General features: G+C 59.9%; 2 protein-coding genes across 3 annotated transcripts in view; both read left to right on the forward strand.

Annotated features, from left to right (window-relative positions):
* The first annotated feature begins 5,953 nt into the window (after window positions 1–5,953).
* Window positions 5,954–18,882, forward strand: LOC132029214 (uncharacterized). The gene is made up of 7 exons (XM_059418535.1): window positions 5,954–6,012; window positions 6,783–6,859; window positions 7,983–8,141; window positions 16,797–16,921; window positions 17,400–17,481; window positions 17,894–18,016; window positions 18,803–18,882. Exons 1-7 carry the CDS (start codon window positions 5,954–5,956, stop codon window positions 18,826–18,828), a joined length of 651 nt encoding a protein of 216 aa, XP_059274518.1. The 3' UTR covers window positions 18,829–18,882.
* Window positions 18,883–18,951: 69 nt separating this feature from the next.
* The window catches only part of ACSBG1 (acyl-CoA synthetase bubblegum family member 1), a 39,069-nt gene continuing 34,395 nt past the window's right edge, over window positions 18,952–23,625 (forward strand). For both annotated transcript variants that reach the window (XM_059371379.1, XM_059371380.1), the window contains exon 1: window positions 18,952–19,109. In XM_059371379.1, the coding sequence (XP_059227362.1) occupies window positions 19,048–19,109 (62 nt within the window). In that variant the 5' untranslated portion in view covers window positions 18,952–19,047. The remainder of the gene's footprint in view (window positions 19,110–23,625) is intronic.

Below are 23,625 nucleotides of genomic sequence, written 5' to 3' on the forward strand. Positions count from 1 at the left end.
CGGGCATAGGGAGGCGTGGGGAGGCCTGCAGCGCACCGCTGCATGCTTGAGGGGTTGAGGGTAGGCGGGGGTCCGCGGCCATGGCGGGACCCTGGTTCCCTGGGCCCTGCCGCTGCTGGCACCCCCCGGGTCATCTTCGAGGCTGGCAGGAGCGTAAGCCCTTCCAGATTCGCACTGTGGTGCTCTGCCCGCCCCATCTGTGGACCAGGGCCTCCCTGCTGCGCACAGTGGGATTCCCCCCCTGTCTCCCACAGGTAAGCAGTGATGTCGGGGGCGTGTGCGCCCTGACGCGTTTCAGGGGTGAGTAGCCACGTGTCCAGGTCTCCCAAGAGTGGGCAGCGGCCCCTCCTGTCGTGCGGGGGTGGGGGGGTTGGGGGGGTGGACCTTCAGAACCACTAAGTTGGACCCGGCTGGAGGGCCCACCTGGTGGGCCCAGCGATGTGCACGTTGAGAGTGGGGGTTGGCGCTGGAGGTGGGCCCTGCCTGGGAGGCTGCAGGCACAGGTATCCCACCCACCTGGGCTGTGGCCTGCCCTGCCCCACAGCAGAAACGGGCCTAGGAGTGTTATCAGTAAACTGCAGGCTCCCTGCTCCAGCCCAGCCTTGGATACTGTCAGGGAGGGGAAGCCAACGCTCACTTCTAGGATCCCCTGGTTTTGTTTGGGGTCCTGTGGCTGAGGCAGCCTCCATGCCCTCTTCCGGGTCTGCGGGAGAGTGATGTGACTTTGAACATCCAAGCAAAATTCAAGCAAACTTCTTCTGCTTAGGGAGACGTCTCCGTCCATCAGGCTGCTCTAGAACAGAGCTCTAGGTCTAGCTGCAGATCAGGAAGCAAGTTTCCGTAGCCGCCATCAGAAGCTGCTGAGCTTTCACCTGAGCTCGTCCGCAGGACCTGGTCACGGCCACCTGCCGCCCACCTCTCCGGCTTCTCTGAGATCAGATGGGATGTAATAGCAGAGGCTTATAGCACCGTGGGTCTCCGACCCGGGGCTTCTAGGGGTCCCTGGGTCTGGGCTACACTGCAGACCCATGCCCTTCTGGGGTGTCGCCGAAGAGTCAGCGTTTGCAAAGCTGCTCCGGTGATTCCAGGAACAGCCAGGGCTGAGAGCCGCTGCCTAGCGCCCGTGCCCACCAGCTTCTGTGCTCCAAATCAGGGACACCGGCATGACAGCCATCCAGGGTGGCCACGGTCTCTGGATGCAGAATAGGGCGATGAACTTGGAAGCCATGAGACGTGAGTGAGTTCACATCCCCACAGGGTTACTTCTGGCTGTTTGACCTTGGGGAAGTAACTAGCCTTTCTGAGCCTTACATTTCTAGAATTTCATGGGGTTAATGGTAGTAGTGTCTGTTTCCTGACTGTGAGAAAGGCCCGGCCGGCTCCAGACGCTGGGGTACTTTTTGTCTTTCTGCTTTCATCTAAGTTAAAGCAGCTGGCAGAGATCTCTCCTGTGTGACATCTACCCAGGCTCTTCTTAACTAGGCCCAACCCTGGTCTCTAAAGGCTGGAGCAGACACTGACGTTGATTTCCAGCAGTTCACGGCCGCATCCCTGAGATGACCCACCACCACCCCCAACCCCGGGAGTGCCCGCATGAGTCACTCACGGCTGCTGGGTAACCCGCAGACTTGTTACGGTCTGTTCCTCCCGACACCTGAAGCTGGGGCCTCCGTCTCCAGCGTCTGTGAGAGGGTGGAATCCGCCGTCAGCGCCAGCCAGCAGACCCAGCTGGTGTGCCTGTGTCTACACTGGCTCCTTGCGAGGGCCTGCCCCTCCCCAGCCGCCCCACCCCCACCCCCACTCCCACATCCTTTCTTGGGAGCATCAAGTTACTTCTGGACACCTAGAAGCAGACTCTTCTCCGCTGCGATAGTAAACCCGTCGTCCTCTAATGAACATGACGGGGTGGGGAGGGCAGGAAGAACCTTGTGGAGGAAGGTATGCACCGTGCACCAGCCATGCACCAGAAGCGATGCTGCCGTCTTGGGCCAAGGGGGAGGGAGGTTGTGCTGCAGCGAGGGCAGAACCAAGGCGGAGAGCACAGGACCAGGGTGGAGGGAGGCTCTGAACTGTGAGGAAAGTGTCTGCTTTCCCTCTGCAGAAAGCAGGTCCGCGGCGGCTGGGTCCCACACATCTCCCGGCTGCACGGCTCCAACAGCACTCCCCGCTCTGTGTCTCTGTGCCACACAGTCTCATAATTCTCCCAGTATTTCCAGCCGTTTTCTCCTATTTGTTAAGGAGGTTGGTGACCTGCAGTGTTACTGCTGTTGCTGTCTAGGGGCCCCAGGAGCAGCACCTGTGGAAGACCATGAACTTGCTGAGAAAAGCTGGGTATGTTCCCACTGCCCCCCCCCCCCACGCCCGCCGCCAGCTGCCCTGTCCTCTCCCCCCGCAAGACACACCAGGGTTGAAATTAGGCCACTTAATACCCCGACGGGGGCCTCGAAGTGTCCACACAAAAGGGAAGAGTCACCTGTGTCTCACTTTAAATCAAATCTAGAAAAGATTAAGCTTAGTGAGGAAGGTACGTTAAACGCCAAAATGGGCCAAAAGCTGCCCTTTCCCACCCGTTAGCCAAGGCGGGGATAGAGGGAAAAGTTCTCCAAGGGAATTAAAGGACCATGCCTGCCAAGGCAGGAACGACAACGGGAAAGAGCTGTATTGCTGATCCGGAGAAAGTCCGTGCGGTCTGGACGGAAGGTCCGACAGCCACAGCACCCACTTCCGCCAGAGCCCAGCCCAGAGCCAGGCCCCTGCGTGCTTCGGGTCCATGAAGGCAGGGGCAGGGCTGGAGCTGGCGGAGATGGTCTGTGAGGTGTGAGGGGGGACACCGCCTCCAGAACGCAGAAGTGCCTGGTGAGGGCACGCGTTCCCCGGCAGATCCCCTGCGATCGGGAAGGCGGCTCCCTGAGCAGCACAGCTTGTCAGCGCAGCCAAACCAGCCTTCCATGGAAGACGCCACCAGCTCGCCCCGCAGCCGTAGAGGGGAAGTCAGCATCCAGCTTCACAGCTTCACAGGGCCAGGTGGACTCATTCAGGGGCTCGGGCTGCTGCTCGCTCGAAGGTGACCCGATGCTCGCGAACCACGTGGGACATCCCTGGGCCGCCAGGAGCCGCACTCCATCCGCTCCGGCCATGCTCTGTCAGTGGCCAAAGCCGGCCACTCAGGAGAGAGGTCCCTGGGAAGGTGCGAGCGCTCGCTGACACCGCACCGGCTCCCCCAGGAGCTGTGATGGAGATGGGCAAGACTCGGGTTGTCCTCACACCTGTGGACGGTCCGCGGCCTGTGGATGGAGTTATCTCAACTTCCAAGTCTTGTTCTTTAAGAAATACACTTTGCAAGACTATGGCTGCTCTGGACAGGGATTCATCTGAGGATCCGGGCACAGTAAGTGGAAAGCCTTCTGGAAAGGCTTCACATCCCAGATGCCATTAAGAACAAACACGATAGGGGCACCTTGGTGGCTCAGTTGGTTGAGCGACTGCCTTCGGCTTGGGTCATGATCCCAGGGTCCTGGGATCAAGCCCCACATCAGGCTCCCTGCTCAGTGGGGAGCCTGCTCCTCCCTCTCCCTTTGCTGCTCTGCCTGCTTGTGCTCTCTCAGAATCTCTGTCAAATAAATAAATAAAATCTTAAAAAAAAAAAAATCCACGATCTGTGGGAAGAAGACAAAACAACAAACAGGAGTTTGGAAGCCGTGGGTTCCTGCCCTCGTGGACGACTTTGAGGGGTTCCAGACTGAGGGGAGGATGTCACCGCAGACGTGGGAAAGCAAAACGGCCAGAATCAGAAGAACTGCCAAAATCCCATGATGATGCTTGAATGGACAAATTGGGGCTTCTGGACGAACCGAGAAACTGGATTCTTGAGATGGAATCTGCTCCCGGGGGAGATGCTGTGAAGACTGTTAGGAGGACACGAAGGGTCTAGAATATTCCATAAGCTAAGTTGGGGAGGCAGTAGGATTTCAGAGGCCTGATTCATCTTGAGAGAAGTGTAGACAGCATCACCCCCTACAGAGAAATCCTTCATGAAAGGAAGAGTCGCTCCATGCATCCGACATTGTCATCATCTACTTTAAGAAGCTGCCCGTGGCCCCTGTCTGATGCAGCCGGTTAAGTATCTGACTCTCGGTTTTAGCTCAGGGTCATGAGATCGAGCCCCGATCCAGCCCCATGTGGGGCTCTGCGGTCAGCGGGGAGTAGGCTTGAGATTCTCTCCTCCTCCCTCAGCCCCTCCCCCTCAAAGAAATAAATTCAATCTTGAGAAAGAACTTGCCCCAGCCCCCAACCCCCACCTTCAGTGACCACCACCCAGATCAGTCAGCAGCCCTCCACTCTGAGGCAAGACCTTCTGCCAGCTCAGAAGATGGTTGGAGTATCTTTTAGCAACAAAGCCTTTTTGCAGTATGTACATTGTATCCTTTGCACTTAAGGCTGTGGCACAGCTGGTCTGCTAAGGTATAGTGTGAACCCAACGCAGCAGCAGGAACCTCACACTAGGGCCGCGCTCCGCTGCACTGTCTGGAGCCAGGGCCACAGCTTCTCCCACTCGTGCCTGCAGCCTGCTGGGTTCCAGGTGGGCGGGGGGTCTACTTCCCAGACCTGTTACACGTTTACAGTCCATAACTGTATTGCTGCATGATCTCAGAAAAATCCCGCTCATTAATACAGGCTTTCTGCACACGTTGTCTTCTATTTTTGCTTAGTCCAGAACATTTCCGGAGCCCCTGCTGCGCTCAGCTTTGATCTGCAGACACTTCGCTCTTCTGAGGCATTGCCAGATTCTCAATGCTTAGATTCAGAAAAGAATCGTGAAGTTTTTCGCACCGTGTTCAAACATTGCAGTGGGCTCACATAAGGTAAATAACAGTTACTGTGAAAATGTTACAAATGGGGCACCTGGGTGGCTCAGTCAGTTAAGTGTCTGCATTCAGCTCAGGTTATGATCCCAGGTCCTGGGATGGAGTTCCGCATGCATCGGGCTCCCTGCTCAGTGGGGAGTCTGCTTTTTTCCCTCCTTCTCCCCCTGTTTGTGTTCCCTTTCTTGCGGTCTGTCAAATAAAATCTAAAAAAAAAAAAAAAAGTTGCAAATATTTTCATCTCATCATATACTTGGTATCTTTTTTTTTTTAAAGATTTTATTTATTTATTTGACAGAGAAATTACAAGTACACTGAGAGGCAGGCAGAGAGAGAGAGAGAGAGGAGGAAGCAGGCTCCCTGCTGAGCAGAGAGCCCGATGCGGGACTCGATCCCAGGACCCTGAGATCATGACCTGAGCCGAAGGCAGCGGCCCAACCCACTGAGCCACCCAGGCGCCCCATTGGTATCTTTTTTTTTTTTTTTAACAGCTTTGTTGAGGTAGCACTGACATACAACAGGTTGCCCATGTTTAAAGTGTACCATTTTGGGTGCCGGGGGGCTCAGTTGGTTGGGCAACTGCCTTCAGCTCAGGTCATGATCCTAGAGTCTGGGACCAAGTCCCACATCAGGATCCCGGCTCCACGGGGAGTCTGCTTCTCTCTCTGACCTCCCCTCTCATACTCTCTCTCTCTCAATAAATTAAAAAAAAATTTTTTTTTAAGTGTACCTTTTTGGAATGAAAGCTGGTAAAGCCACTCTGGAAAACAGGATGGAATTTCCTCAAAAAGTTTAAAATAGAGCTACCGTATGATCCAGCAATCACACTACTGGGTATTTACCCTAAAGATACAAATGTAGGAATCCAAAGGGGCACGTGCACCCGAAAGTTTATAGCGGCAACATCAAAGGAGCCGAACTGTGGAAGAGTAGATGTCCATCGACAGATGAATGGATAAAGAAGTGTATACCCGCGTGACCACCACCCAGATCCAGAGAGAGGACGTTTCCTTCATCCCAGAAAGTCTCCTCTGTATGCTGAGCTCTGGCCCCACAGGACGGCTGTGCCCTCTGCGGCACCCCATGCGGCCATGACGTTCACGTCCCCCCGCGCAGCTGCCATTACATCCGTGTGCGCGCTCACGGCAGCGTGTGCGAGCCCCTGCAGCCTCCCAGCGTGCCGACATCGGTGTCACCAGCCTGGTCGACTGTCATTCCTGGTGACTGTCGTCCTAGGGGAAGGCTTCCGTCGGCTTCCCTGAGAACCCAGCATGCTGGGCATCTGTACCCACTGTCGAATGCCAGCTGGGAGATGTCAAGGACCCAAGGCGTCATGGGGGGGTCCCCTGAAGATCCCCGTCCCCCATGGGGTGGGCGGGGAAATGTGCACCTGTCGTCATTTCCCAACCCCTTGCCGCCACCTGTGGGCCGGCGATGGAGGGACTGGGGAAGCTGACCTTGTGTATTTGGGGCCCAAATACAGAAACCATGGGGAGATGCGGCCTGCGTTGAGCCATCACGTGAGGCTCCTGGGCAGTGCGTGGACCAGATCGGTTCTGACTTCCCTGTGCCGGTGGGGAGAGGCCTAAGGAGCAGCCCCACCCGGCAGCCCAGTGCAGTGAAGTGTGTCCTACCAAACATGGTTATGCGACTGCCCAGCGCCGGTCTTCTTTCCCAGGAGCCCTCCAGAGAGCAGTCTCTCCCTGGGAGGGGCTGAGTGCCCCCGGCAGAGCCCGCCTCCCCTCCTGGAGGCCAGGGATGAGGGCATGACCTGGAATTGGCCACCAGATGCTCCTTTCTAAGACACCAGGTCCCACGAGAGTGACCCAGGTGGAAGAAGGCCTCCAGGCAGCTGTAGTGGGGCTGGCACGGCTCCCGGGCGCTTGGCCTGTTTCTTGCTCCTGGCTTCATGGCCCCCAGAGCACCTGGAGGGACGCAGCCCATAAAGCTGGTGTCTGGCCTCCTGCCAGTTCTGCAGGTCCTCCCACCGCCCTCAGGTAGGTGGTCCCGGGTCTGAATGCAGCTAACGGAAAGCAAGGGGAGGGTTCGGACACCAGGCCCCAGGAGCCCTCCTGCACCAGGGGAGACCCTACCCGCGACTGCATGTGGGCAGGTGACCCGGGAAACCGTGTGCTGTGCAGTAGAGCCGCCTTCTGCCTCCGAGTCTGACCCGGCAGGAAGAGCTATCCTAGTTCTCGGGTTTTCCCAGGGCATCAGCCAAGTATGCCCTAGCTCACAGAGCTGGCCAGAGCCAGTTTCTGGTGCCCACTGCCAAAAATGCTCACCAACGAGACCTATCAGGGAACTCGACACCTACCTCAAGAAGGCATGCGCAAAAATGCCAACAACCGCCATTTCTGGATGACGAAATTCTGTGTAATTTTTATTTTCTTACTCTGCTTTTCTTTGTGTGTATCTCTCTTTTTTTTGCATGAGCATTTATATAAAATACACTTAGGGAAAAGTCATTAAAAATAAGCAGGTTTAGGGGCGCCTGGGTGGCTCAGTGGGTTAAGCCTCTGCCTTCGGCTCAGGTCATGATCCCAGGGTCCTGGGATCGATCCCCGCATTGGGCTCTCTGCTCAGCCGGGAGCCTGCTTCTGCCTTTCTCTGTCTACCTGCCTCTCAGCCTACTTCTGATCTCTGTCTGTCAAATAAATAAAATCTTAAAAAAACAACAACAACAACAAAAAAACAGGTTTGGATCCTCTGAGACCGGGCCAGGGCAACACCAGTGTCCACCCAGAAGGCTACAGGGTTTGCAGAGGTGCGGACGTAGGGCCCCTCAAAAGTTCTCAGAGCCATGGCGTCCAGCCCAGCAGCCTCCCCAGCTGTCCCTCCCTTGTCAGGACCTTCCCCGAAGTCCTGTTTGCCTCACAGAGCGGGGCCGGGAGCTGAGCACGGGAAGAGAGACTGGAATGCCATCCAGTGAGGTGTCTCTGGGCCTGGGCTCAGCAAGCCCACAGGCCCTGGGAGGGCCACACAGGCAGTGAGGACAGGGCCCCAGAACACCAGCACGTACTCCTCCCAATTCTCTGACCCTCCCAGGGCTGTGGGCTGGCAAGGGAAGGCCCTCGAGGCACTGGACCGGCCCTAGGAGGCCTCTGTATCTTTGCGTAGTTTGCGTGAACACGCTGTCAGGAGGACCGGACGTTGGCTTTGGGCTGGTCCCCGCAGGAGACCTAGCTCGCCAGCTGGAGGGAAGCACCACGGCCGGCCCCTCCTTGCGGAGCTTCACGCCTGCCCAGCAGCGCGGGCACGATCACCCTCAGTTCCCCAGTGAGGAGACAGACCCCCGGCTTACCCCGGCTCACAGACTGCGAAGATGGGGACCCTGCCAGGACCCCAGCCCCATCCGAAGGATTCCAGCGCCCTCCGCGTTCTTCCCAGTCCGGCACACCTGCTGTGGCCGAGGTCGGAGAAGCGCCGGTACCGGTACAGCCGAACCCTCACGTGACCAGCGCGAGGACGTGGAAAACCTCTTCAGCTCCCACAAAGTCCTGGCCTCTTTCTTGTCTTTTATGAGGAGGCTGGTTAGCTACAGGGCAAACATTTTCCTCAGTTTCTGCAAAAATCGAATAATCCACCTACACACCCTCCCAATTTGGGGATGAGGAAATGAAGACCGGAGTGGCCCCAGCTTGTCCAGGGTCACACGGCGTCTTCGTCCTGAGCTACCCTTGCTCCCAGACGAGCCCCGTACCACAGCCAATAGAACGCCCTGACCACTGTCCTCTGCTCTCATTCTACTCTGTTGTATTTTACATTCCGGGACAGTTAACGTAATTATATTAGTCTCACCCAGTGCTCACGGTGAGTGTAGGCTCAGGGATCGGAAAAATAAACTTCTTACTACGCTTATAACGTCCCCACCAGAAACACACCAACCCCAAGTACAGGGCTCATCCAATCCCCACAAAGTGAACACTCCCAAGTAACCCCAGTTGAGGGTTGGAGCAGCCCCCACGGCCCCCCTGCCCAGGGAGCCGCCCCGACTTCAAGCACATGGAGTCGCGGTCCCTCTTTGTGAACGTGGTCTGAGTGAGTCCGGTAACACGTGAACGTGGTCTGAGTGAGTCCCGTAACACGTGTTCTTCTGTACTCGCTGCTTTTGCTCGGTGTGAGCTTGGTGAGAATTACCCGTTTCTATCTGACAGTAACTCGCCCTCTCTCCGCCACTGGGTGCCCCGCGGGGTGCGTCTGTCTCCCATTCTGCTCGCGTGCGCATTCAGGGTGTTTCGGGTTTGGGGCTAGTGTGGCCACGGATCGTGCGTGTCTCTGGGCCACGTGTGTCCACGTCTGTAGGTCCGGCCCTAGGGGTGGGATCTCCTCGTGGGCGTGGGTGGTGCTGCTTCGCCCCCTCCCGGTCCCTTCACCCCATGAAAACCACAGCTTGGTGCGTGGAGACGTCCCTGTGGGGCGTGCGCAGAATGGGCCGAGGGCCGCAGCGGGCACAGACGCGCTCCTGCGGAGCACTGCCCCTGCCCCCGCTGCCCCCGGCTCCCGCGTGTCCGCAGAGAAGGGCTCCCCGAAGAACCCTCCAGATAACCCTTAACAGATAAACAGAGGCCCCACCTGCAGGTCGGGCCCTGGCTCTGTCCAGGCTGCCGCTTGGTGATAACCTGCTGGGCCTGCGCGGCCTCTGGGGGGTTGGAACGCCCTCCCTGCCTTTGCACAGCGCCCCCCTTGCCCCTGTGTTCCCCAGGCCCCGCGCATTGCCCGCTACAGGGAAGGCGCTCGGTGAGTATTTGGGGGATTGAATTTAGCTTTCTAAAATGCAAACACACTGGACATGGTCAGTAGCCCCTTGTCTGTCCCCATGTCTGTCCCCGTGACTGCTGCGCTCAGGGCCCTTCCCCCGTCTCCTGACTCTGTGTCCGTGGTCACATCTCCCCTCCTGTGGGCCCTGCTGCCTCCCTCTTATAGGGACCCCTGTGACCACATTGGGACCCCCGATAATCCAGGATAGGCTCCCATCCTGAGGTCCTTAACTTGAGCACAACGGCCAGGTCCCTTCTGGCGTGGATATTAACATATTCGCAGGTTGTGTTAGGACATGGTGGCCGTAATCCTGCCCCAAACCCAGGAACTGCCTGGTGGGTCCACACACACGCTCTCCTCTCCCGGCCCACATGCCCCCGGGTTCTCTGAACAGCACCTCTCTATTCCCACAGCCTGGTTCCTGGAATTCTCAGACTCAGTGCCCCCGACCCCCTGAAGAGCCCCCTTCACCAGGGAGCCCCGGAGCTGTGTGCGTGGATAATGGCTCAGACAGGTGGCACTTATGGGCTCAAAGTCTGGCTCTGTCCTGTGCTGTGTGACCCCAGGCCAGGGTCCTCAGGTGTAAAATTATAATAACACAGTTTTTTTAAGGTTGTATAAGGCCTAAACAAGAGAATGTGCATAAAGTGCTGTAGCATAGAGTGTGGTAAAGAACAGCTTGATTCAAACAGTGGTCCCATTTCCATGGTTACTGATGCCCAAGGCCCCCTTCCCAGCCAGGCTGGACTCTATGCCTTCAGAACTGTGTTCCTCATCCCCGTGCCGAGTGACCAGTCCTTGGAGACACCGGGAAAAACAGAGGAGCCCCAGACTGAGCAGAGGGGCCGGCGTAGCTGTGCATGGCAGGGAGCAAGTCTCCATGGAATGTACCAGAAGAAGCGGGAGCATATAGGGGTATCTGGGAAGGCTTCCCAGAGGAGGTGAATGTGGGAAGCCTGGAGTGAGGGGAGGCAGCCCTCCCCGCATTGTGCCCCTCCATCACCTCTCCAGCCTCCCATGGCCCTGCGGCGTGAATGCCCGCTCGGAACAGGGGTAAGCCCAAGGGAAGGCAGTTACAGATGCTGAGAAGGTCCCTGGGGGTAACTCGCTCCTCTCTGACCCGGGTCCTCAGAAAGGGCTGATGGAAGCCGATCCTGAGCCCCCAGCTTCCCCCTGGGGCTCCACTCAGTCTTCTTGGGGGTTGGGGGCTCAGAGTCTGACTGTTCTGCCCCAGGGAGAATTCCATAAAGGCTGGATCTCCTGAAGTCCTCCATAGCAAAAACGGTCTATTGGGGTGATCAGATTCTTATTTGGGGGAGGGAAGCTTTTCAGACTCCTGGGCAACGCGTTTAGCTGGGGCTGTACCTGCCCTGAGCTCCATTCAGGAGGCTCCCTGAGCACAACAGACACTCACCTCCCGCCCCCCATCAGGGAGCCTCCCCAGAGTTCCCACCACGTTCAGCAAGCCGTCCATGTGAGCTCGGGTGCATCGGGACGTGGCTCTAATCAGAGGGCCGAAAGCCGTCAGTGGAAGGGCCAGGAAGGAAGCCCGAGTAGGGGTCTCACCTGGCAGCGCCTTCCGTGAGCCAATCTGGGCTGGGTGTGATGGCCCCTGAGCCGTCTCCGAGTGAGCTCCAGCAACTTACTTCACCAGGAGCACCTGGGGTGGGGCTTTCTACCACTTCTGGACCGCCAGCGTGTGCAGCGGCACGTTGAAGCCCGCGGACCCACGACCGAACCCGAGAGCTCGTGCAAACTCTGTGCCCGGCCCCGGGTGAGCTTCCTGCAGTGACCCCACTGGAGATGGCTCTGGGAGCTGTCTCCCGGGCTCCCTACTTGTAACAAGGCATTCCCACATGTCCTTGGCTTGCGTTCCATGTTCCATGTGTCTCACACAGAGGGCAACCACCTCCCAAGCTATACTAGCCCTGCAGGGCCAGGCCCGGCTGGGAGGTCAGACCACCCGGGTTCTGGCCTCAAGTCCGTGACAGTTTGCTATGGAACCTCGGCACATCCTTGCCTCTCAGAGTATCCCCGTCTGCACAGCAGGGTTACACGGATGCCTCCTGGCAGGGCCATCCTGACACACACACGAGCCTCAGGCATGGACACATGGCACGGTTCTGGGCCCGTGGGACACCAGCGTGACCCCGCTCCCCTCTCCTGTGTTAGGGGGCCAGGCTGCCGGCCCCAGTAGGCCAGGATGCGGCCACTCACACCTAAGCACTGGGGCACCTCATTGCTTCCCAGCTGGTGCTCTCTGGACATCGAGGAGCAGGGGCTGGACAGGAAAGGGTCAGAACTCGAAAGGCCCCAGCCTGACTCTGCTAGAGACGCTCTTCTGTCACACCCTGCTGCCCGGCCTTGGAGGCTGGCCATTAAGTACAGCACAGTGTTCGAGCAAAGGACACCCGCTCCATGCCTGTGTGTTCAGTCCCAGCAGGGACCAGTGCTGGCCTCCCCCAGGGCCTCGGGCCCATTGCCTGGCTGCCCAGGCCATGTGCCAGGACTCCAAGGCCTTGGGGGGCCATCTGCTGGAGAGGCCACAGACAGAAGCCGGAGGGTCCCCAGACCCTGTCCCCTGCTCCCTGACGTTGGGGGTCTGCACTAGGACCTGGAGGGAGGTGGGTGTGCCCAGGGCCTTAACCCACGTGGCCCAGCTTGCGTCCTCTCTCTGGGCCTCAGTTCCCACAGGTGTATCACAGAGGCCAAGGCGCCCAGGCCTGGCACGCGCACACCTCGCCTGGGGCAAAGACTCACTAAATTTTCAATCAGTGAAGCCCTTGGAGCTCCATGGGCCCAGCCGCGGGGAAGCCCCGAGACAGGTGTGCACATAAATGTTGCTTCATAAGTGGGGAAACTGAGGTTCTGGGCCACAAAGACCTCTCCCAGGGTGGTACACGCTGGCGCCGAGGCCTGTGGACCCTCGTCTGGGGCTCCCTCCCCAGCCCCAGCCCTGCCCCAGCTCCAAAGGCAGCTGGCGTGGGCTGCGGCGGGGACCTGAGCCACAAGCTGCACACCCCCACCCCCTCCGGGAGGACCTGCCTCTGTGCCAGTCGGCAGCTTTCTCGAGACCCAGGGTAATAAAAACAACGAACACTGACTCCTGCTGAAAGTTCCCACGGCTCTCGGCGCTTTCTGTGTGATTAGCTCCCTGTGAGCCGTGAGACGGGTTATTAGGGCTCCATTTTTTCGGATGAGAAAATTGAAGCTGCAGAGAGGTCACATAAGGTCACACAGCTTGTGAGCAGCGGTGTCCTCCCGGGCTCCCCAGAAAACAGAGCCGGAGGCAACGCTTCTGCCCTGAGGCTTTGTTGGGGCTGCACTTCTTGCGGGGGCCGGGTGGGGGGCAGTTAGGCGGAAAATAGTGGAAAGCAAGTGCAAGGTAATGAGCCATTGCGGCTCAGGGAAACAGCTCTTGGTCTCAAGCCCGTGGGATCCCCGGTCTGTCTCCACAGGAGGGAGCTGGTGCAGACAGTGTCTGGGAGCACGGGGTCCACCAGGCGGCACGGGGCGGGGCCGGGGGAGGGGGCAGAACGGCCGGCCGGTCCGCTGGCAACCTCCCCACCCCCTCCCCCATGATGACTTGTTATCCCCGCCTTGGAGTACATCACTGTGGGGTCCTTGTTCCTAAAGCTGGCTTCTGCCCCTGGCCACCAAGAGTCCCCATTTTATAAATGAAGAAACAGACTCGGAGGGGGGTGACTTGTCCTGGGCTGGGTCATAATCCTACGCCAGGGCTCAGCCTCTGCCCCGAAAATCCCAGCCCTGTGGCCCCCCGTCTGGACCTTCCAGGTGAAGGCAGAAGGGAAGGGGTCTCCTCTGCGGACGGGCAGGCCTCCGCTGATGCCCACCTGCTCCTCGACCACCAGTCTCCTCCCTCAAAGGGCTCGTTCCCAGGCAGACCCCCGCCCCCACCCGGCCATGCACCCACTCGTCAGAACCCAACGCATCCCGTTCCTCGGCCCCAGCTCGGGGAAGCTCTGCCCTGGTGAGTCTGTGAGGTCCTGGGAGAGGGGTCTGAACCTCAGGGACCCCCTGAACCCCTCTGATTCTGTCCAGAGCTGGAGGAAACGCAGCTCAGAGCAGAGGACCCAAAGCCCTCCTGACCACAGGACACAGGCACAGCCCTGGCCACAGGGCCCTTGGGTGCACAGGGGCCTGGCAACTGGGCCCTGGGCCCCGGGGGCCTGCTATGGGCCAGGGCAAGAAGGTAGTTCCTGGGGGTGGAGGTGGTTCTTGGAGATCCGGCACGTGGGAGCTGCAGCCGTTCTCCTGAGCCCACGGCTAAGACCAAGCAGCCCTAAGTCAGGGCCCCAGAGCGTAGCATGTCAATATTTAAATCACAAAAACGATGCCCTAGGAATACATACACATGGCATCAGAAAACAGCCCAGAGGAGTCGATGCTGAAAACAGACAGCAAGGCTCCCCTAGCCGGAGCTGCAGACGCGCCCGTGGGCTGTTCTGTTTCTTGACCGTTTCTGTTTGTACCCCCTGTGTCTTGAGAGGGCTCCACGGGCTTAAAGCCTACGTCATCTCCCGCGGTCTTGGTTCATCAGCGTTGGTTCATCAGCGGTGAGGGACACCCGGTAGGACGACTTAGCTCCCCCGGCCTCCTGCCCGTGCTCCGGCACTGTGCTCCGATCGCCGGCTCTGTGATCTTCTCCGACAGCTCTGAGCAGCACCCTTATGCCCCCAGCCGCGCTCCAGCCGCGTCCACGGAACCCGGGAGTCCTCCGCGTCGCTGCGGGGTCCGAAGCCCCCCACTCACTCGTGCGAGGCTCTGGGCAGCCGCTCCCTGACGCTGGCGTGCTTCAAAGGAAGATCATGTACACCCTTCAGCGAAAATTAAACTAGATTTCCCTGGCTTTTTCTATAGCAGATTCCAAAAGTGTCCCCTGACCGAACGGAATATGTAGAATGGACATTTTTTGGAAATTTCCTGGGAATTTCAGCGTGCCTTGGGAAACACGTGTGTGGAACCAGTCCTGCTGTTGGTGACATCACTGACAGAAAGGCTTAGGATGGAACCAGCATCAGGCTCTAGATTTTAAAAGTGGGTCAAAGTCAAGAGGAATATTTAAGGGTGTAGGAGGCCAGAGGTGTGCAGACCTGGCAGCCTGCGATGGTCTGGAACGAAACAGAGTTGGCCTCGGTCCTCCAGGCAGGGGATCCGTAGGGACATGCAGACTTGATTTTCTCCCAGCTGTTCACAGCGTTGCCACATTCACATTTGTGCCAGGATTTGTCTTTGCAGGTTGTTTTCTTGGCACTCCAAACCGCCTGTCCTGCCGTTCTGTGTCCGCCCTGACCAGATGGCAGTTCTCTGGGTGCGGCCACTGAGTCAGGAGCAGGCCTGTCCCAGGAACTGCCCCTTGTGCCGGGAGACATCCTCTTTCCTAAAGGAGCTACACAGTGGCCAGGGTCACACAGAAAACTCCGCCTTCCAGGAGAGCACATTCTGGTGCACAGGTAGATGACAAAAACCAGAGCATCCCAGAATTTGGTGATGGTAAGGCGCACACAGAAAATCGGGCGCCTGGGTGGCTCAGTGGGTTAAGCCGCTGCCTTCAGCTCAGGTCATGATCTCAGGGTCCTGGGATCGAGTCCTGCGTCGGGCTCTCTGCTCAGCGGGGAGCCTGCTTCCTCCTCTCTCTCTCTGCCTACTTGTGATCTCCCTCTGTCAAATAAATAAATAAAATCTTAAAAAAAAAAAAAAAAAGAAAAGAAACAGGAAGGGGGCGGGGCGTGCTGGGGGGAGCGAGGTTCCAGCCCCGTGCCTGGAGAAGGCGAGGACGTCTGGGCAGGGCTGAGGGATGTGAAGGAGAGATAGCCAATATTTGTGGATGGTGTGTTCCATGCAAAGGCCCTGAGGCAGTGGGAACGGCAAAGAGGCTGGTGTGGCTGGGGGCCCAGAGCTTGTAGGAGGTGCTGGGACTGTGGCTTTAATTCTGACAAGGGAAGCTTTCGGAAGGGTCTGGCACAAGAGCAATGCGCTCTCAGCGATAACCTAACCTGTGTGGCCACACCCCTGCGCGGGGCTCCAAGACGCCCCTCTGCTACCTCAGGTCCAGGCCTGGGAAGGCCAGTCCGCGGCTGGTGGGGGCAGGGGCTCCACCCGCAGCCGGCACACCCCGTCCCCTGGATCCCTTCCAGGACTCGTCCTTCCCGCGCCGCGCCCCTCCCCCCTCCCGCAGCCCCGCAGCCCCTCCCCCTCACTGCCCTTTCCCTCTCCTTTCCCAAACCCGCCTGATCTAATCTCCCGGAGAGGGAAGTGCCTTCTGCGCGCACATTCCCACGGTCGTGTTCCAGGTCAGTTGGGCAGGGCCGGTGGGGGGACCGTTGTCCCCCAGGCCCCGGAGCAGGGAAGGGGGCAGAGACCAGGCTATTCCTGCAAATGCAGTGGTGCCGCGAGGAAGCCCCATCGGCTGCCTCTCGGAGCCGGGCACCTCCCCACCTTGTGCTTCACTCCTCCCCCACGACTCTCAGAAGTCCGCCACTCCAAACCCACCCGTCTGCGGCCACACTCAGGCTCCTGGGGCTAGGGTCCTTTCCCCAAGGTCGCTCAGCCCCAGAGCACAAGAACGGGGAGCTGAACCGTGGTCTGTTAACCCCAAAGCTCAGGGCTTTCCTCCTGCTGTGGTTGCTCACTGTCCGATCACCTCGGGGTCTGCTGAGGGCTAGAGCCCTGTCCCTAGAAAGACGGGGACAGGTGGGGACACACAGAGCCTGTGATTCCAGGAACTTCCCACACCCCCAGCTAGGAACACACCTGTCCCACCCACAAGCCCCTCTTACCGCTGGGCCTGGAGCATATTGGAGACACTCAGCAAGCCCTCCCTACCCACCCCCACCCCCCCGCGCCCCGACCGAGGAGAGGGGGCCCTCCAGCTGCTGCAGCACGAGGAGGGAACTCCCAGCCCACACACTCAGGCAGCGAACTGCGGTGTTCTCTCTCTGTACGCCTGTGAAAAGAATTGTAACCCTCTCCCCTTCTTCCTCCTAATGGCAGAATGTTCAGTCTGTCCCTGTCCCCAACACTGTCATTTCTAACTTTAAGCTTTAGAGTCCCACCCCGGCAGCACCACTGTGGGAGCTTGTCCTGGGGGGAAGCGCTGATGGTCCAGGCACCGCCACTCGCTGCAGCAAACAACCTCCACGGTCCTCCCAGGACAGGGGGCGGGAGAGCCGGACCTCTGGTGGCCCAGGAGCCCGGAGGGGCGGCCCTCCCCGGGGCCACGCAGGGCCGCGTACAGGAGCGCGGACGCTGCTGCAGATCACGCCGGCCACCCGTGGGTGAGAGGACGCAGCCCCCAGCCTCTCCCTCACCCCGTGCCCCCCTGCGTGGGCCTAGCTCAATCCCGCGGACGTCCACACAGCTCAGCTCAACCAGGCTTGGCCGCTCCCCGTCCTTCCCTTCAGCCCTGAGCCCAGCACCGACCCTCTCTGCACGGCCTGTGCCCTTGGTCCTGGGGCCCAGCACAGGGGCCAGCAGCCTTTCGTGCCAGCCCCCAGCTCTGCCATCTCCCCAGGGGGGCCGCTGCTCTGAGGAGGGGGCCGCCCAGACCCTCCCATCTCTGGGGCCCCAGCACCATCTCCTCGGTGGCCCTTGGGGGCCTTGTCATCTCCACGTCAGAAATGGCCCAAGGAAGCCCCTCCCCGCACCCCTCCCCAGGGCAGCTCCCTTCCTAGGATCCCTGAAAATCTGGAGGAGAGGGGGAGGCGCAGGGTGTCCTGGCTAGGCCCGTGCACACCTCCTTCCAAACCTTTCTAGGCCCTCATCTTAGCCAAGAACTGGACATCGTTCTCCGACTCTGCTGCCGCGCGGCTGCGGGCTCCCCGACCCACCACTGCAGGTGAGGTCCCGCCCGAGCTCAGAAACAGGCCCCCCCACCGGTCACCGTCCCTGTCCCGGTGGCCAGTTTCAGACCTTTACCCACATGATTCAGTCAGTCCAGCGGAGGCCCAGGGAGGGACGCGGACCCACGCAAGGTCCCAGGGGAGGGGGCAGGAGTGAGGGGTCCGGCCTCAAAGCCAGGTTCTGGGGCCCCGTCCTGTGTACGGTGAACAGCGCCGGCAGGCAGCACCCCGAGGCCGGAGGCCGATGTCCGAGTTTTCCCGCAGACTGCCCAGCTCCTCCTCGTCCCGCTGCCCCCACCTGCCAGGAAGCATCCCAGCGACCCGGCGGACCCCACCGCCCCTTTCGGGGTCGCCACACGGGGATCGCCACCAACAGCTCCTGCGTGGAACTCTCACTCGTGTCCCCAGAACTCACGGCCACTCAGAGCCCTGGAATGCATCCTCACTTGGCAGGACGGCCTTTGCGGACGACGTGGGATGGCGTCAGGCGGGCCCCAGTCCCGGAACGGCCGACCTCATGGCAAGGACAGGGTGAGGGGCATAGGCACAGACTGGGGTGCGGCACCTCCAAGCCTGGGCTGCCGAGGGCGCCAGCAGAGCGGGGAGAGGCCGGGGAGAGGCTCTGCTGGAGTCCCGGAGGGGGCGCGGTGCTGCTGCTGCCCGGCCTCCCGCGATGAGACGATGACCTTGTGCGCTTCATGCCCCCCATTCTGTGGCGCTTTGCTCCAGCCTCCTTCAGGAACCTCTACACAGTGGGAGGGGGGCTTTCTGGGATCCAGAGGAAGCCCCCTGTTCTCCCTGCCCCGCGTCCAGCCGTCCTCCGCGGCGGCAAGCCCATCGGCGCCCTGTGTGCCTGCCGCCCAAGGGGAGATCCGTGCTTGTACTTCGGTGCCCTGGGTGCTCTCCGTCCTCGGTCCCTCTCCCATGTCTGCTTCGGGTCAGTCGCCTGTGACAACGACAGGACAGTCCTCAGGGCCGGAATGTCTCTCCTGCCCCGAGACTGGGCTTCTGGAGGACAGGAGTCAGGGACCCCCGCAGCGGGCCCTCGTCTGTCTGGGCAGGGCCCGGGCAGGGAGACAGCCAGCCGGGGCTGGTGGGGCAGACGGTGAGCTCGGCAAGGCTGCAGGCTGCGGGCCGTGGGGGCAGCAGCCGTGGGGGGTCTGGCGCACCTGGGGCCGGGATCCCCTTCTGCTCCAGCGCCGCCTGCAGGGCCAGGGAGGACCGTTGGGGGGGCAGCAGCCCGGAGCCCGGGGCCAGGCTTCCGGTAGATTTGCATCAGAAAGAACACGGCTCCATTGAAATTCTCCTCGCCTCCAGCGAAACAAAACCGCGAAGAAAAGTGAAGTTTTCATCCTGAGCAACTTCACCACCAGGAGCAGGCGCGGTCTGAGCTTCTGAAAATAGAGAGGAAATGGGCCTCATGGGGCTGCCCCGGTCGCCGCCTCCCAGCCTGGGGCCCGCCCCCACTGCCCACTCAAGGGCAGCCTCCCGCCCCGTGGGACACCCGCCGCAGAGGCCACGCAGCTCTGGAGCTGGACGCGGCCACCCCGGAGGAGCCCAGCATGCCGGACAGTGCGGGGGCCCCGCAGGCCAGCGGGCCCGCCCCGGAAAGCTCGGCCGCCAGGTGAGCCCGCCGTCAGGCCGGTGTCCGTGCTCTGGGCGGGGGGGGGCTCTGTCCTGGGGTCCTGGGGCAGCTCTGCTCTCTGAGCCTCGGCCTCCCCATCTGGGAAATGGAAAGAAGGGTCCGGACGGTCCGTGGGATGAGCGCTGGCTAGGACGGGAGTCCTTTGAGCTGTTCCTTAGGTTCCCCCGGGGTGTGAGCCAGGGGCTGCAGTGGAATGCGGGAAGGACCCCTCAGTCCTTCAGAACCTTCCCTATCTCCCCACGGGCCCTTGGCACATGGAGTCGATAAGAGGCGAGGACAGGGAGACCTCGGGCTGGCGGTGTGACCTTGCACGTCCCTGACCCTCTCTGGGCTGCGGCCTCCCCGAAGCCCCGGCGCTGTGTGTTCTAACAACCCGCGATTCAGAGGAATCAGACATTGGCTGGCACCCACGCAGACCCAGGCCCTGTCCGCCCAAGGAGCGGGGGCTCCTGAGAAGAAGGGACCCAGTCCGGGCCACAGAGCGCTCAACCAGGAGGCAGGAGAGGGCAGACATCTCCAGACGCCAGAAGGGGCGCCGGCCCCTGGGGAGGGAGAGACTAATAACTGGGGGTGCCGGCCGGTGAAAAGACACGCAGAAAGTCGGGGACTTCAGGGATGGGAGAGGTCCGGGCGCCCACTGTGTAGGATCCGAGGGGGACGAAGGGGAGCTGCCAGGTCTGAGCTCCAGCGGGACCGGCCGCTATTCTAACGAGAGAGGGTAGGAGAACAGGACGAATGTTAACGAGCCTCAGAGACAGAGGCCCCTACAAGGGCTGGGCCCTGGGTCTCCAGGGAACCCTCCAGAAGTGGGGGGGGGTCCTTGCCCGCAAGGCCACAAGTGCAGGAGGTCCGGCATCCCTCCCTGGACACAGGCCGTATCCCGAGGGTCAGTAGGCCCCTTGAGGTGGCTGGTGGAGCAGCCTCACCCAGGGGTAGCTTCTGGACGTCTCTGCACACGGGTCGTCCCGGCACCAGCCTCCATCCTGGGAGCAATGTGCTCATAGGCAGGCCTCAAAAGCTCACCCTTTGACAGGAAGCGCCAGGCTCTGCTGGTTCTCTGGGTTCCCCATGCCCGCGGACAAGCAGTTGGGGTTGGGGGGGGGGTGTCAGGAGCCCAGGGTTTTCTGAGGTTCGCTGAGAAGGTCCCTGGGGACAGGGGTGGCCAAGGGTCCTGTGCACTCACTGGGGCCCAGCCGCTCTGGAGGGGCTGGGGAGCGGGGTCTGCAGAGGCTGAGCCTGGTTTGTAGACACCAGGAAAGGGAGGCCATCAGACAGGGACAGAGCCCCCGTCGGGGAAAGAGGGCTAAAAGCGCAGTTACAGGACCTGCCCCTCTGCCTTCTTGCTTGGAGGCTCTGGGTAAGTCGTCTGGCCTCTCTGAGCCTCAATCCAACCCTTCGTGCCCACGAAGACGGACCCTGACCCCCGCTGGCCTTGCGGAGAAGTCGGGCAGATCCCGTAGGCTGGAGAGGATGGCCTGGTTCCGGAAGCAGAAGGCCATCTCCCAGGCACAGGGGACGCCCTGGCAACGCGGGGAACTCTCTTAGTGGTTCGGGGGGATGCTGGTGGCAGGGGATCTTGGGTTCCCACCACGCTCTGCTCCGGACCTACTCTGACCCTGGGCAAGTCTGGCTGGCAGAGCCTCCGTTCCCCCGTCCGTCCAGTGATTGTGAGACCGCGAGACCACGGGCCAGCTCTCCTCCAGTAGCCCGAGAGGGGGCTTATCTGCCCACCCTGCTCTCAGGACTACAGAGGGGACGACTGGAGGTCAGAGGGAGGGAAGGAACTGAGAGCCAGAGGAGGGCTGGCGCACCAGCCAGACTGACGAGAATTCCCTTCTGTGCCAAGCTGATGGCAGGGCTGGTGCTGGGCAGGGTTGAAGGGAAGGAGCCAGACTCAGGCCGGCAGAGCTAGAAGCCGCGGGGCCGGAGCAGGGTCCCCTTGAGACCAAGGTGGGAGCCATGCCGGACGTCGGGAGCCCCACTGGGTGTGTGCAGAGCCCCTGTTCGAGTCTCTGTCTGGTACAGAGAGCAGCTGTCTGAGGCTGAAGAAGCCTATCTTGGAGGAAAGCCTTCAAAGGAACTGGGGAAAGCAGCCATTCTGGGGCTGGGAGGTCGTGGATGCCCAGGGGGCAGGCAAGGGCACCGCCAGGACTGAAGGTGTGGGTGAGGGCAAGTCAAGGGCCTCGTTAGACCGGTCAGAACGGGCCGGGCTAACTTCTAGGTCTGGACGGGCTGGTGTGGCCAGATGAGGGGTGGCCGGAGCAGCTGGCCCTGAGGAGCCCGGAGAGCACAGAAGCAGAGGAGAGCCCAGGACGGGGGGGAGAGGAAGCTGGCGGGGTGGGCTGGAGGCTGGAGGCCAGAGATGGGAGCCTGCAGGGCGAGTCTGGTCCAGGGAAGGACAGTGAGCAGACCACACTCGCCCTGGGCTCCCAACTGCCCCCTGCCGGCAGGGCCCACCCAAAGACTGGGTGCAGAGAGATGGCCCGCGGGAGCCAGGGACGTGAGGCAGGCAGGGCCCCAGCAAGCCTGGGGCAGGAGGCTGTTCTCCCTGACGGAGCTTCCCAAGGAGGACAAGGGGTGAGCTCCCCATCTCTGCGCTGGGTAAGCCTAGGAGGAACAGTTAAAATGCAAATACTAGGGGAAGGATACAGGCCTTCGAAACAAGGGAGGGCTACCCAGTACCTCCAGGTTCTCCCCGGCCTCCTCCGTGCTCCCCTGTGTACGAAACACGGCTAGGGCGGGGCGTTCGGTTCGTTGTCGTGGCATCTTCGTTGCTTTTCTCTGCTTTCCCAAACACACGTTCACTTATGCAAAATCATTCATCACTGACGACGTCAGGCCCTGTGCTGAGCCCGGCAGAGTCATCACGGAAAACCAGGCAGGCTCTTGACCTGAGGAGCGAGTTTATATCCATGCCACGAAGACCCACATCACACTGTAATTGTGCAATGACCTACGGACTTGTCATTGCGAACGTGCCACGGAGGGACTCGGGAATGGGGGGAGAGGATGAGCAATGACACCAAACACTACTCGAAAACGGCTAAACTGGCACATTTGTGTGACATATGTTTTATCGCAATAAAAATTGTCTTTAAATTGTTGGTAATATTTTTAAGGAAATTATGGATAGCACATAACAGATGTCCAGGCTAGGCTCGACAACCCCTTAGGAGAAGCAACACCTGAGCTGAGATCTTAGGTGTCGAGGAAGGGGTGATTAGGGGAGCTTTCTAGGAAAAAGTCACAGCACATGCAAAGGCCCTGAGACGGGAAGGAGCTCAGAGTGTTTGAGAGTGTGCAAGGCCAGTGGGCACAGGCAGAGAGCTTGGGAGTCTACGTGCCCCCGGAAGGCTGGTGCAGATGCCAATAGTCCCTGGGCAAAGGGCACATCGGTAGAGTCAGAGTCCCCGGTCCCGGACATCTGAATACAGATCCGGATGCCTTTGGGATGCAGGTCAGCCCAGGCCAGCTCTGGGTCCTTGCAGGGGGTGCCAAGCTGTTGGCTGGGGACGCCAGAACCTAAGCTGGCCTAGAGTCAGGACACTGGGCCCAAAGCTGACTTAATCTGTCCCCACGCAAGCCCTCGAATGGTAGACCCTCAGGTCACTGGGGTTTTTTTTTAGGTCACTGAGTCTAACCTGCTCCATCAGAATGTTCATAAATTATCAACCTACCCTGACTTGGAAACTCCAGTGATAGGGAACTCACGACTTCTTTGTCCCTGCAAAAGATGTGGTTTCATTTAGAGAAATCCCTGCATCACTCTCTCCTCCCAGGCAGTCCTGGCCCCTTGCAAGGGAGCCGGTGAGGGACACTTGAGGTCAGGGCTGGGATGGTGCTTTGAAAACCGTGAAGGTCATGGCCATGGGAGGGACGTATGGGACCGAGCTCAGACTCTAGCCCCAAGCAGCTGTGAACTAGACTTTACATATGCAGAACCTAATAGGTTGCGTCCTGTATTAATGGAAGGAAGTTGTTTATAGAGTGCGACGCACAAAGGCGAGTAGAACTTGATCAGTGGGCTCGGCGACACGGTAGAAACACCGAAGGTTTCATCATCCCAGAACGTTCTCCTACTCCCCGACAGTCCGCCCTCGCCCACTCTTACTTACGTCAGCAGCCCGTGGGAACAGACCCTGCTCTGGCAATTTCTGGACGTCCTGTTAATGGGTCACACAGCAGGTGCCTGTTCCCTCCTCCCTGTGAGACTCACCCTGTGGCTAAGTGTTTCTGCCACTCACCCTTCTGCGCTGCGGGGTGAACTCTGCTCCGCGCTCTTCCACACTTGGATTATCCTCTCTTCCGGACATTTGGGCTGTTTCCAGATTGAGGATTTTATGAACAGAGCTGTAAGGAACATTCTTGCCGAGCGTGTTTTGTGACAGGCGTATTTGTTTTCTTGGCTCAACTCCTGGGATCCTACTGCCGGCTCCGGAGGGGGTGGGAGGCTGGGGGGGGGGGGGGGATGTTTGAAGAAGCCACCAGACTTGTC

Source organism: Mustela nigripes, chromosome 13 (genome assembly GCF_022355385.1).
Source record: "Mustela nigripes isolate SB6536 chromosome 13, MUSNIG.SB6536, whole genome shotgun sequence".
Classification (NCBI taxonomy): domain Eukaryota; kingdom Metazoa; phylum Chordata; class Mammalia; order Carnivora; family Mustelidae; genus Mustela; species Mustela nigripes.

What these genes read in the sequence shown, in the direction of transcription:
- LOC132029214 (XM_059418535.1), top strand. Translation starts at nt 5,954, where the DNA reads ATGACGTTCACGTCCCCCCGCGCAGCTGCCATTACATCCGTGTGCGCG. An exon ending in GTGTGCGCGCTCACGGCAGC is followed by an intron (nt 6,013 to 6,782) that starts GTGTGCGAGCCC and finishes CATGGCCCCCAG; the next exon opens with AGCACCTGGAGGGACGCAGC. An exon ending in CGATCACCCTCAGTTCCCCA is followed by an intron (nt 8,142 to 16,796) that starts GTGAGGAGACAG and finishes CGGTCCTCCCAG; the next exon opens with GACAGGGGGCGGGAGAGCCG.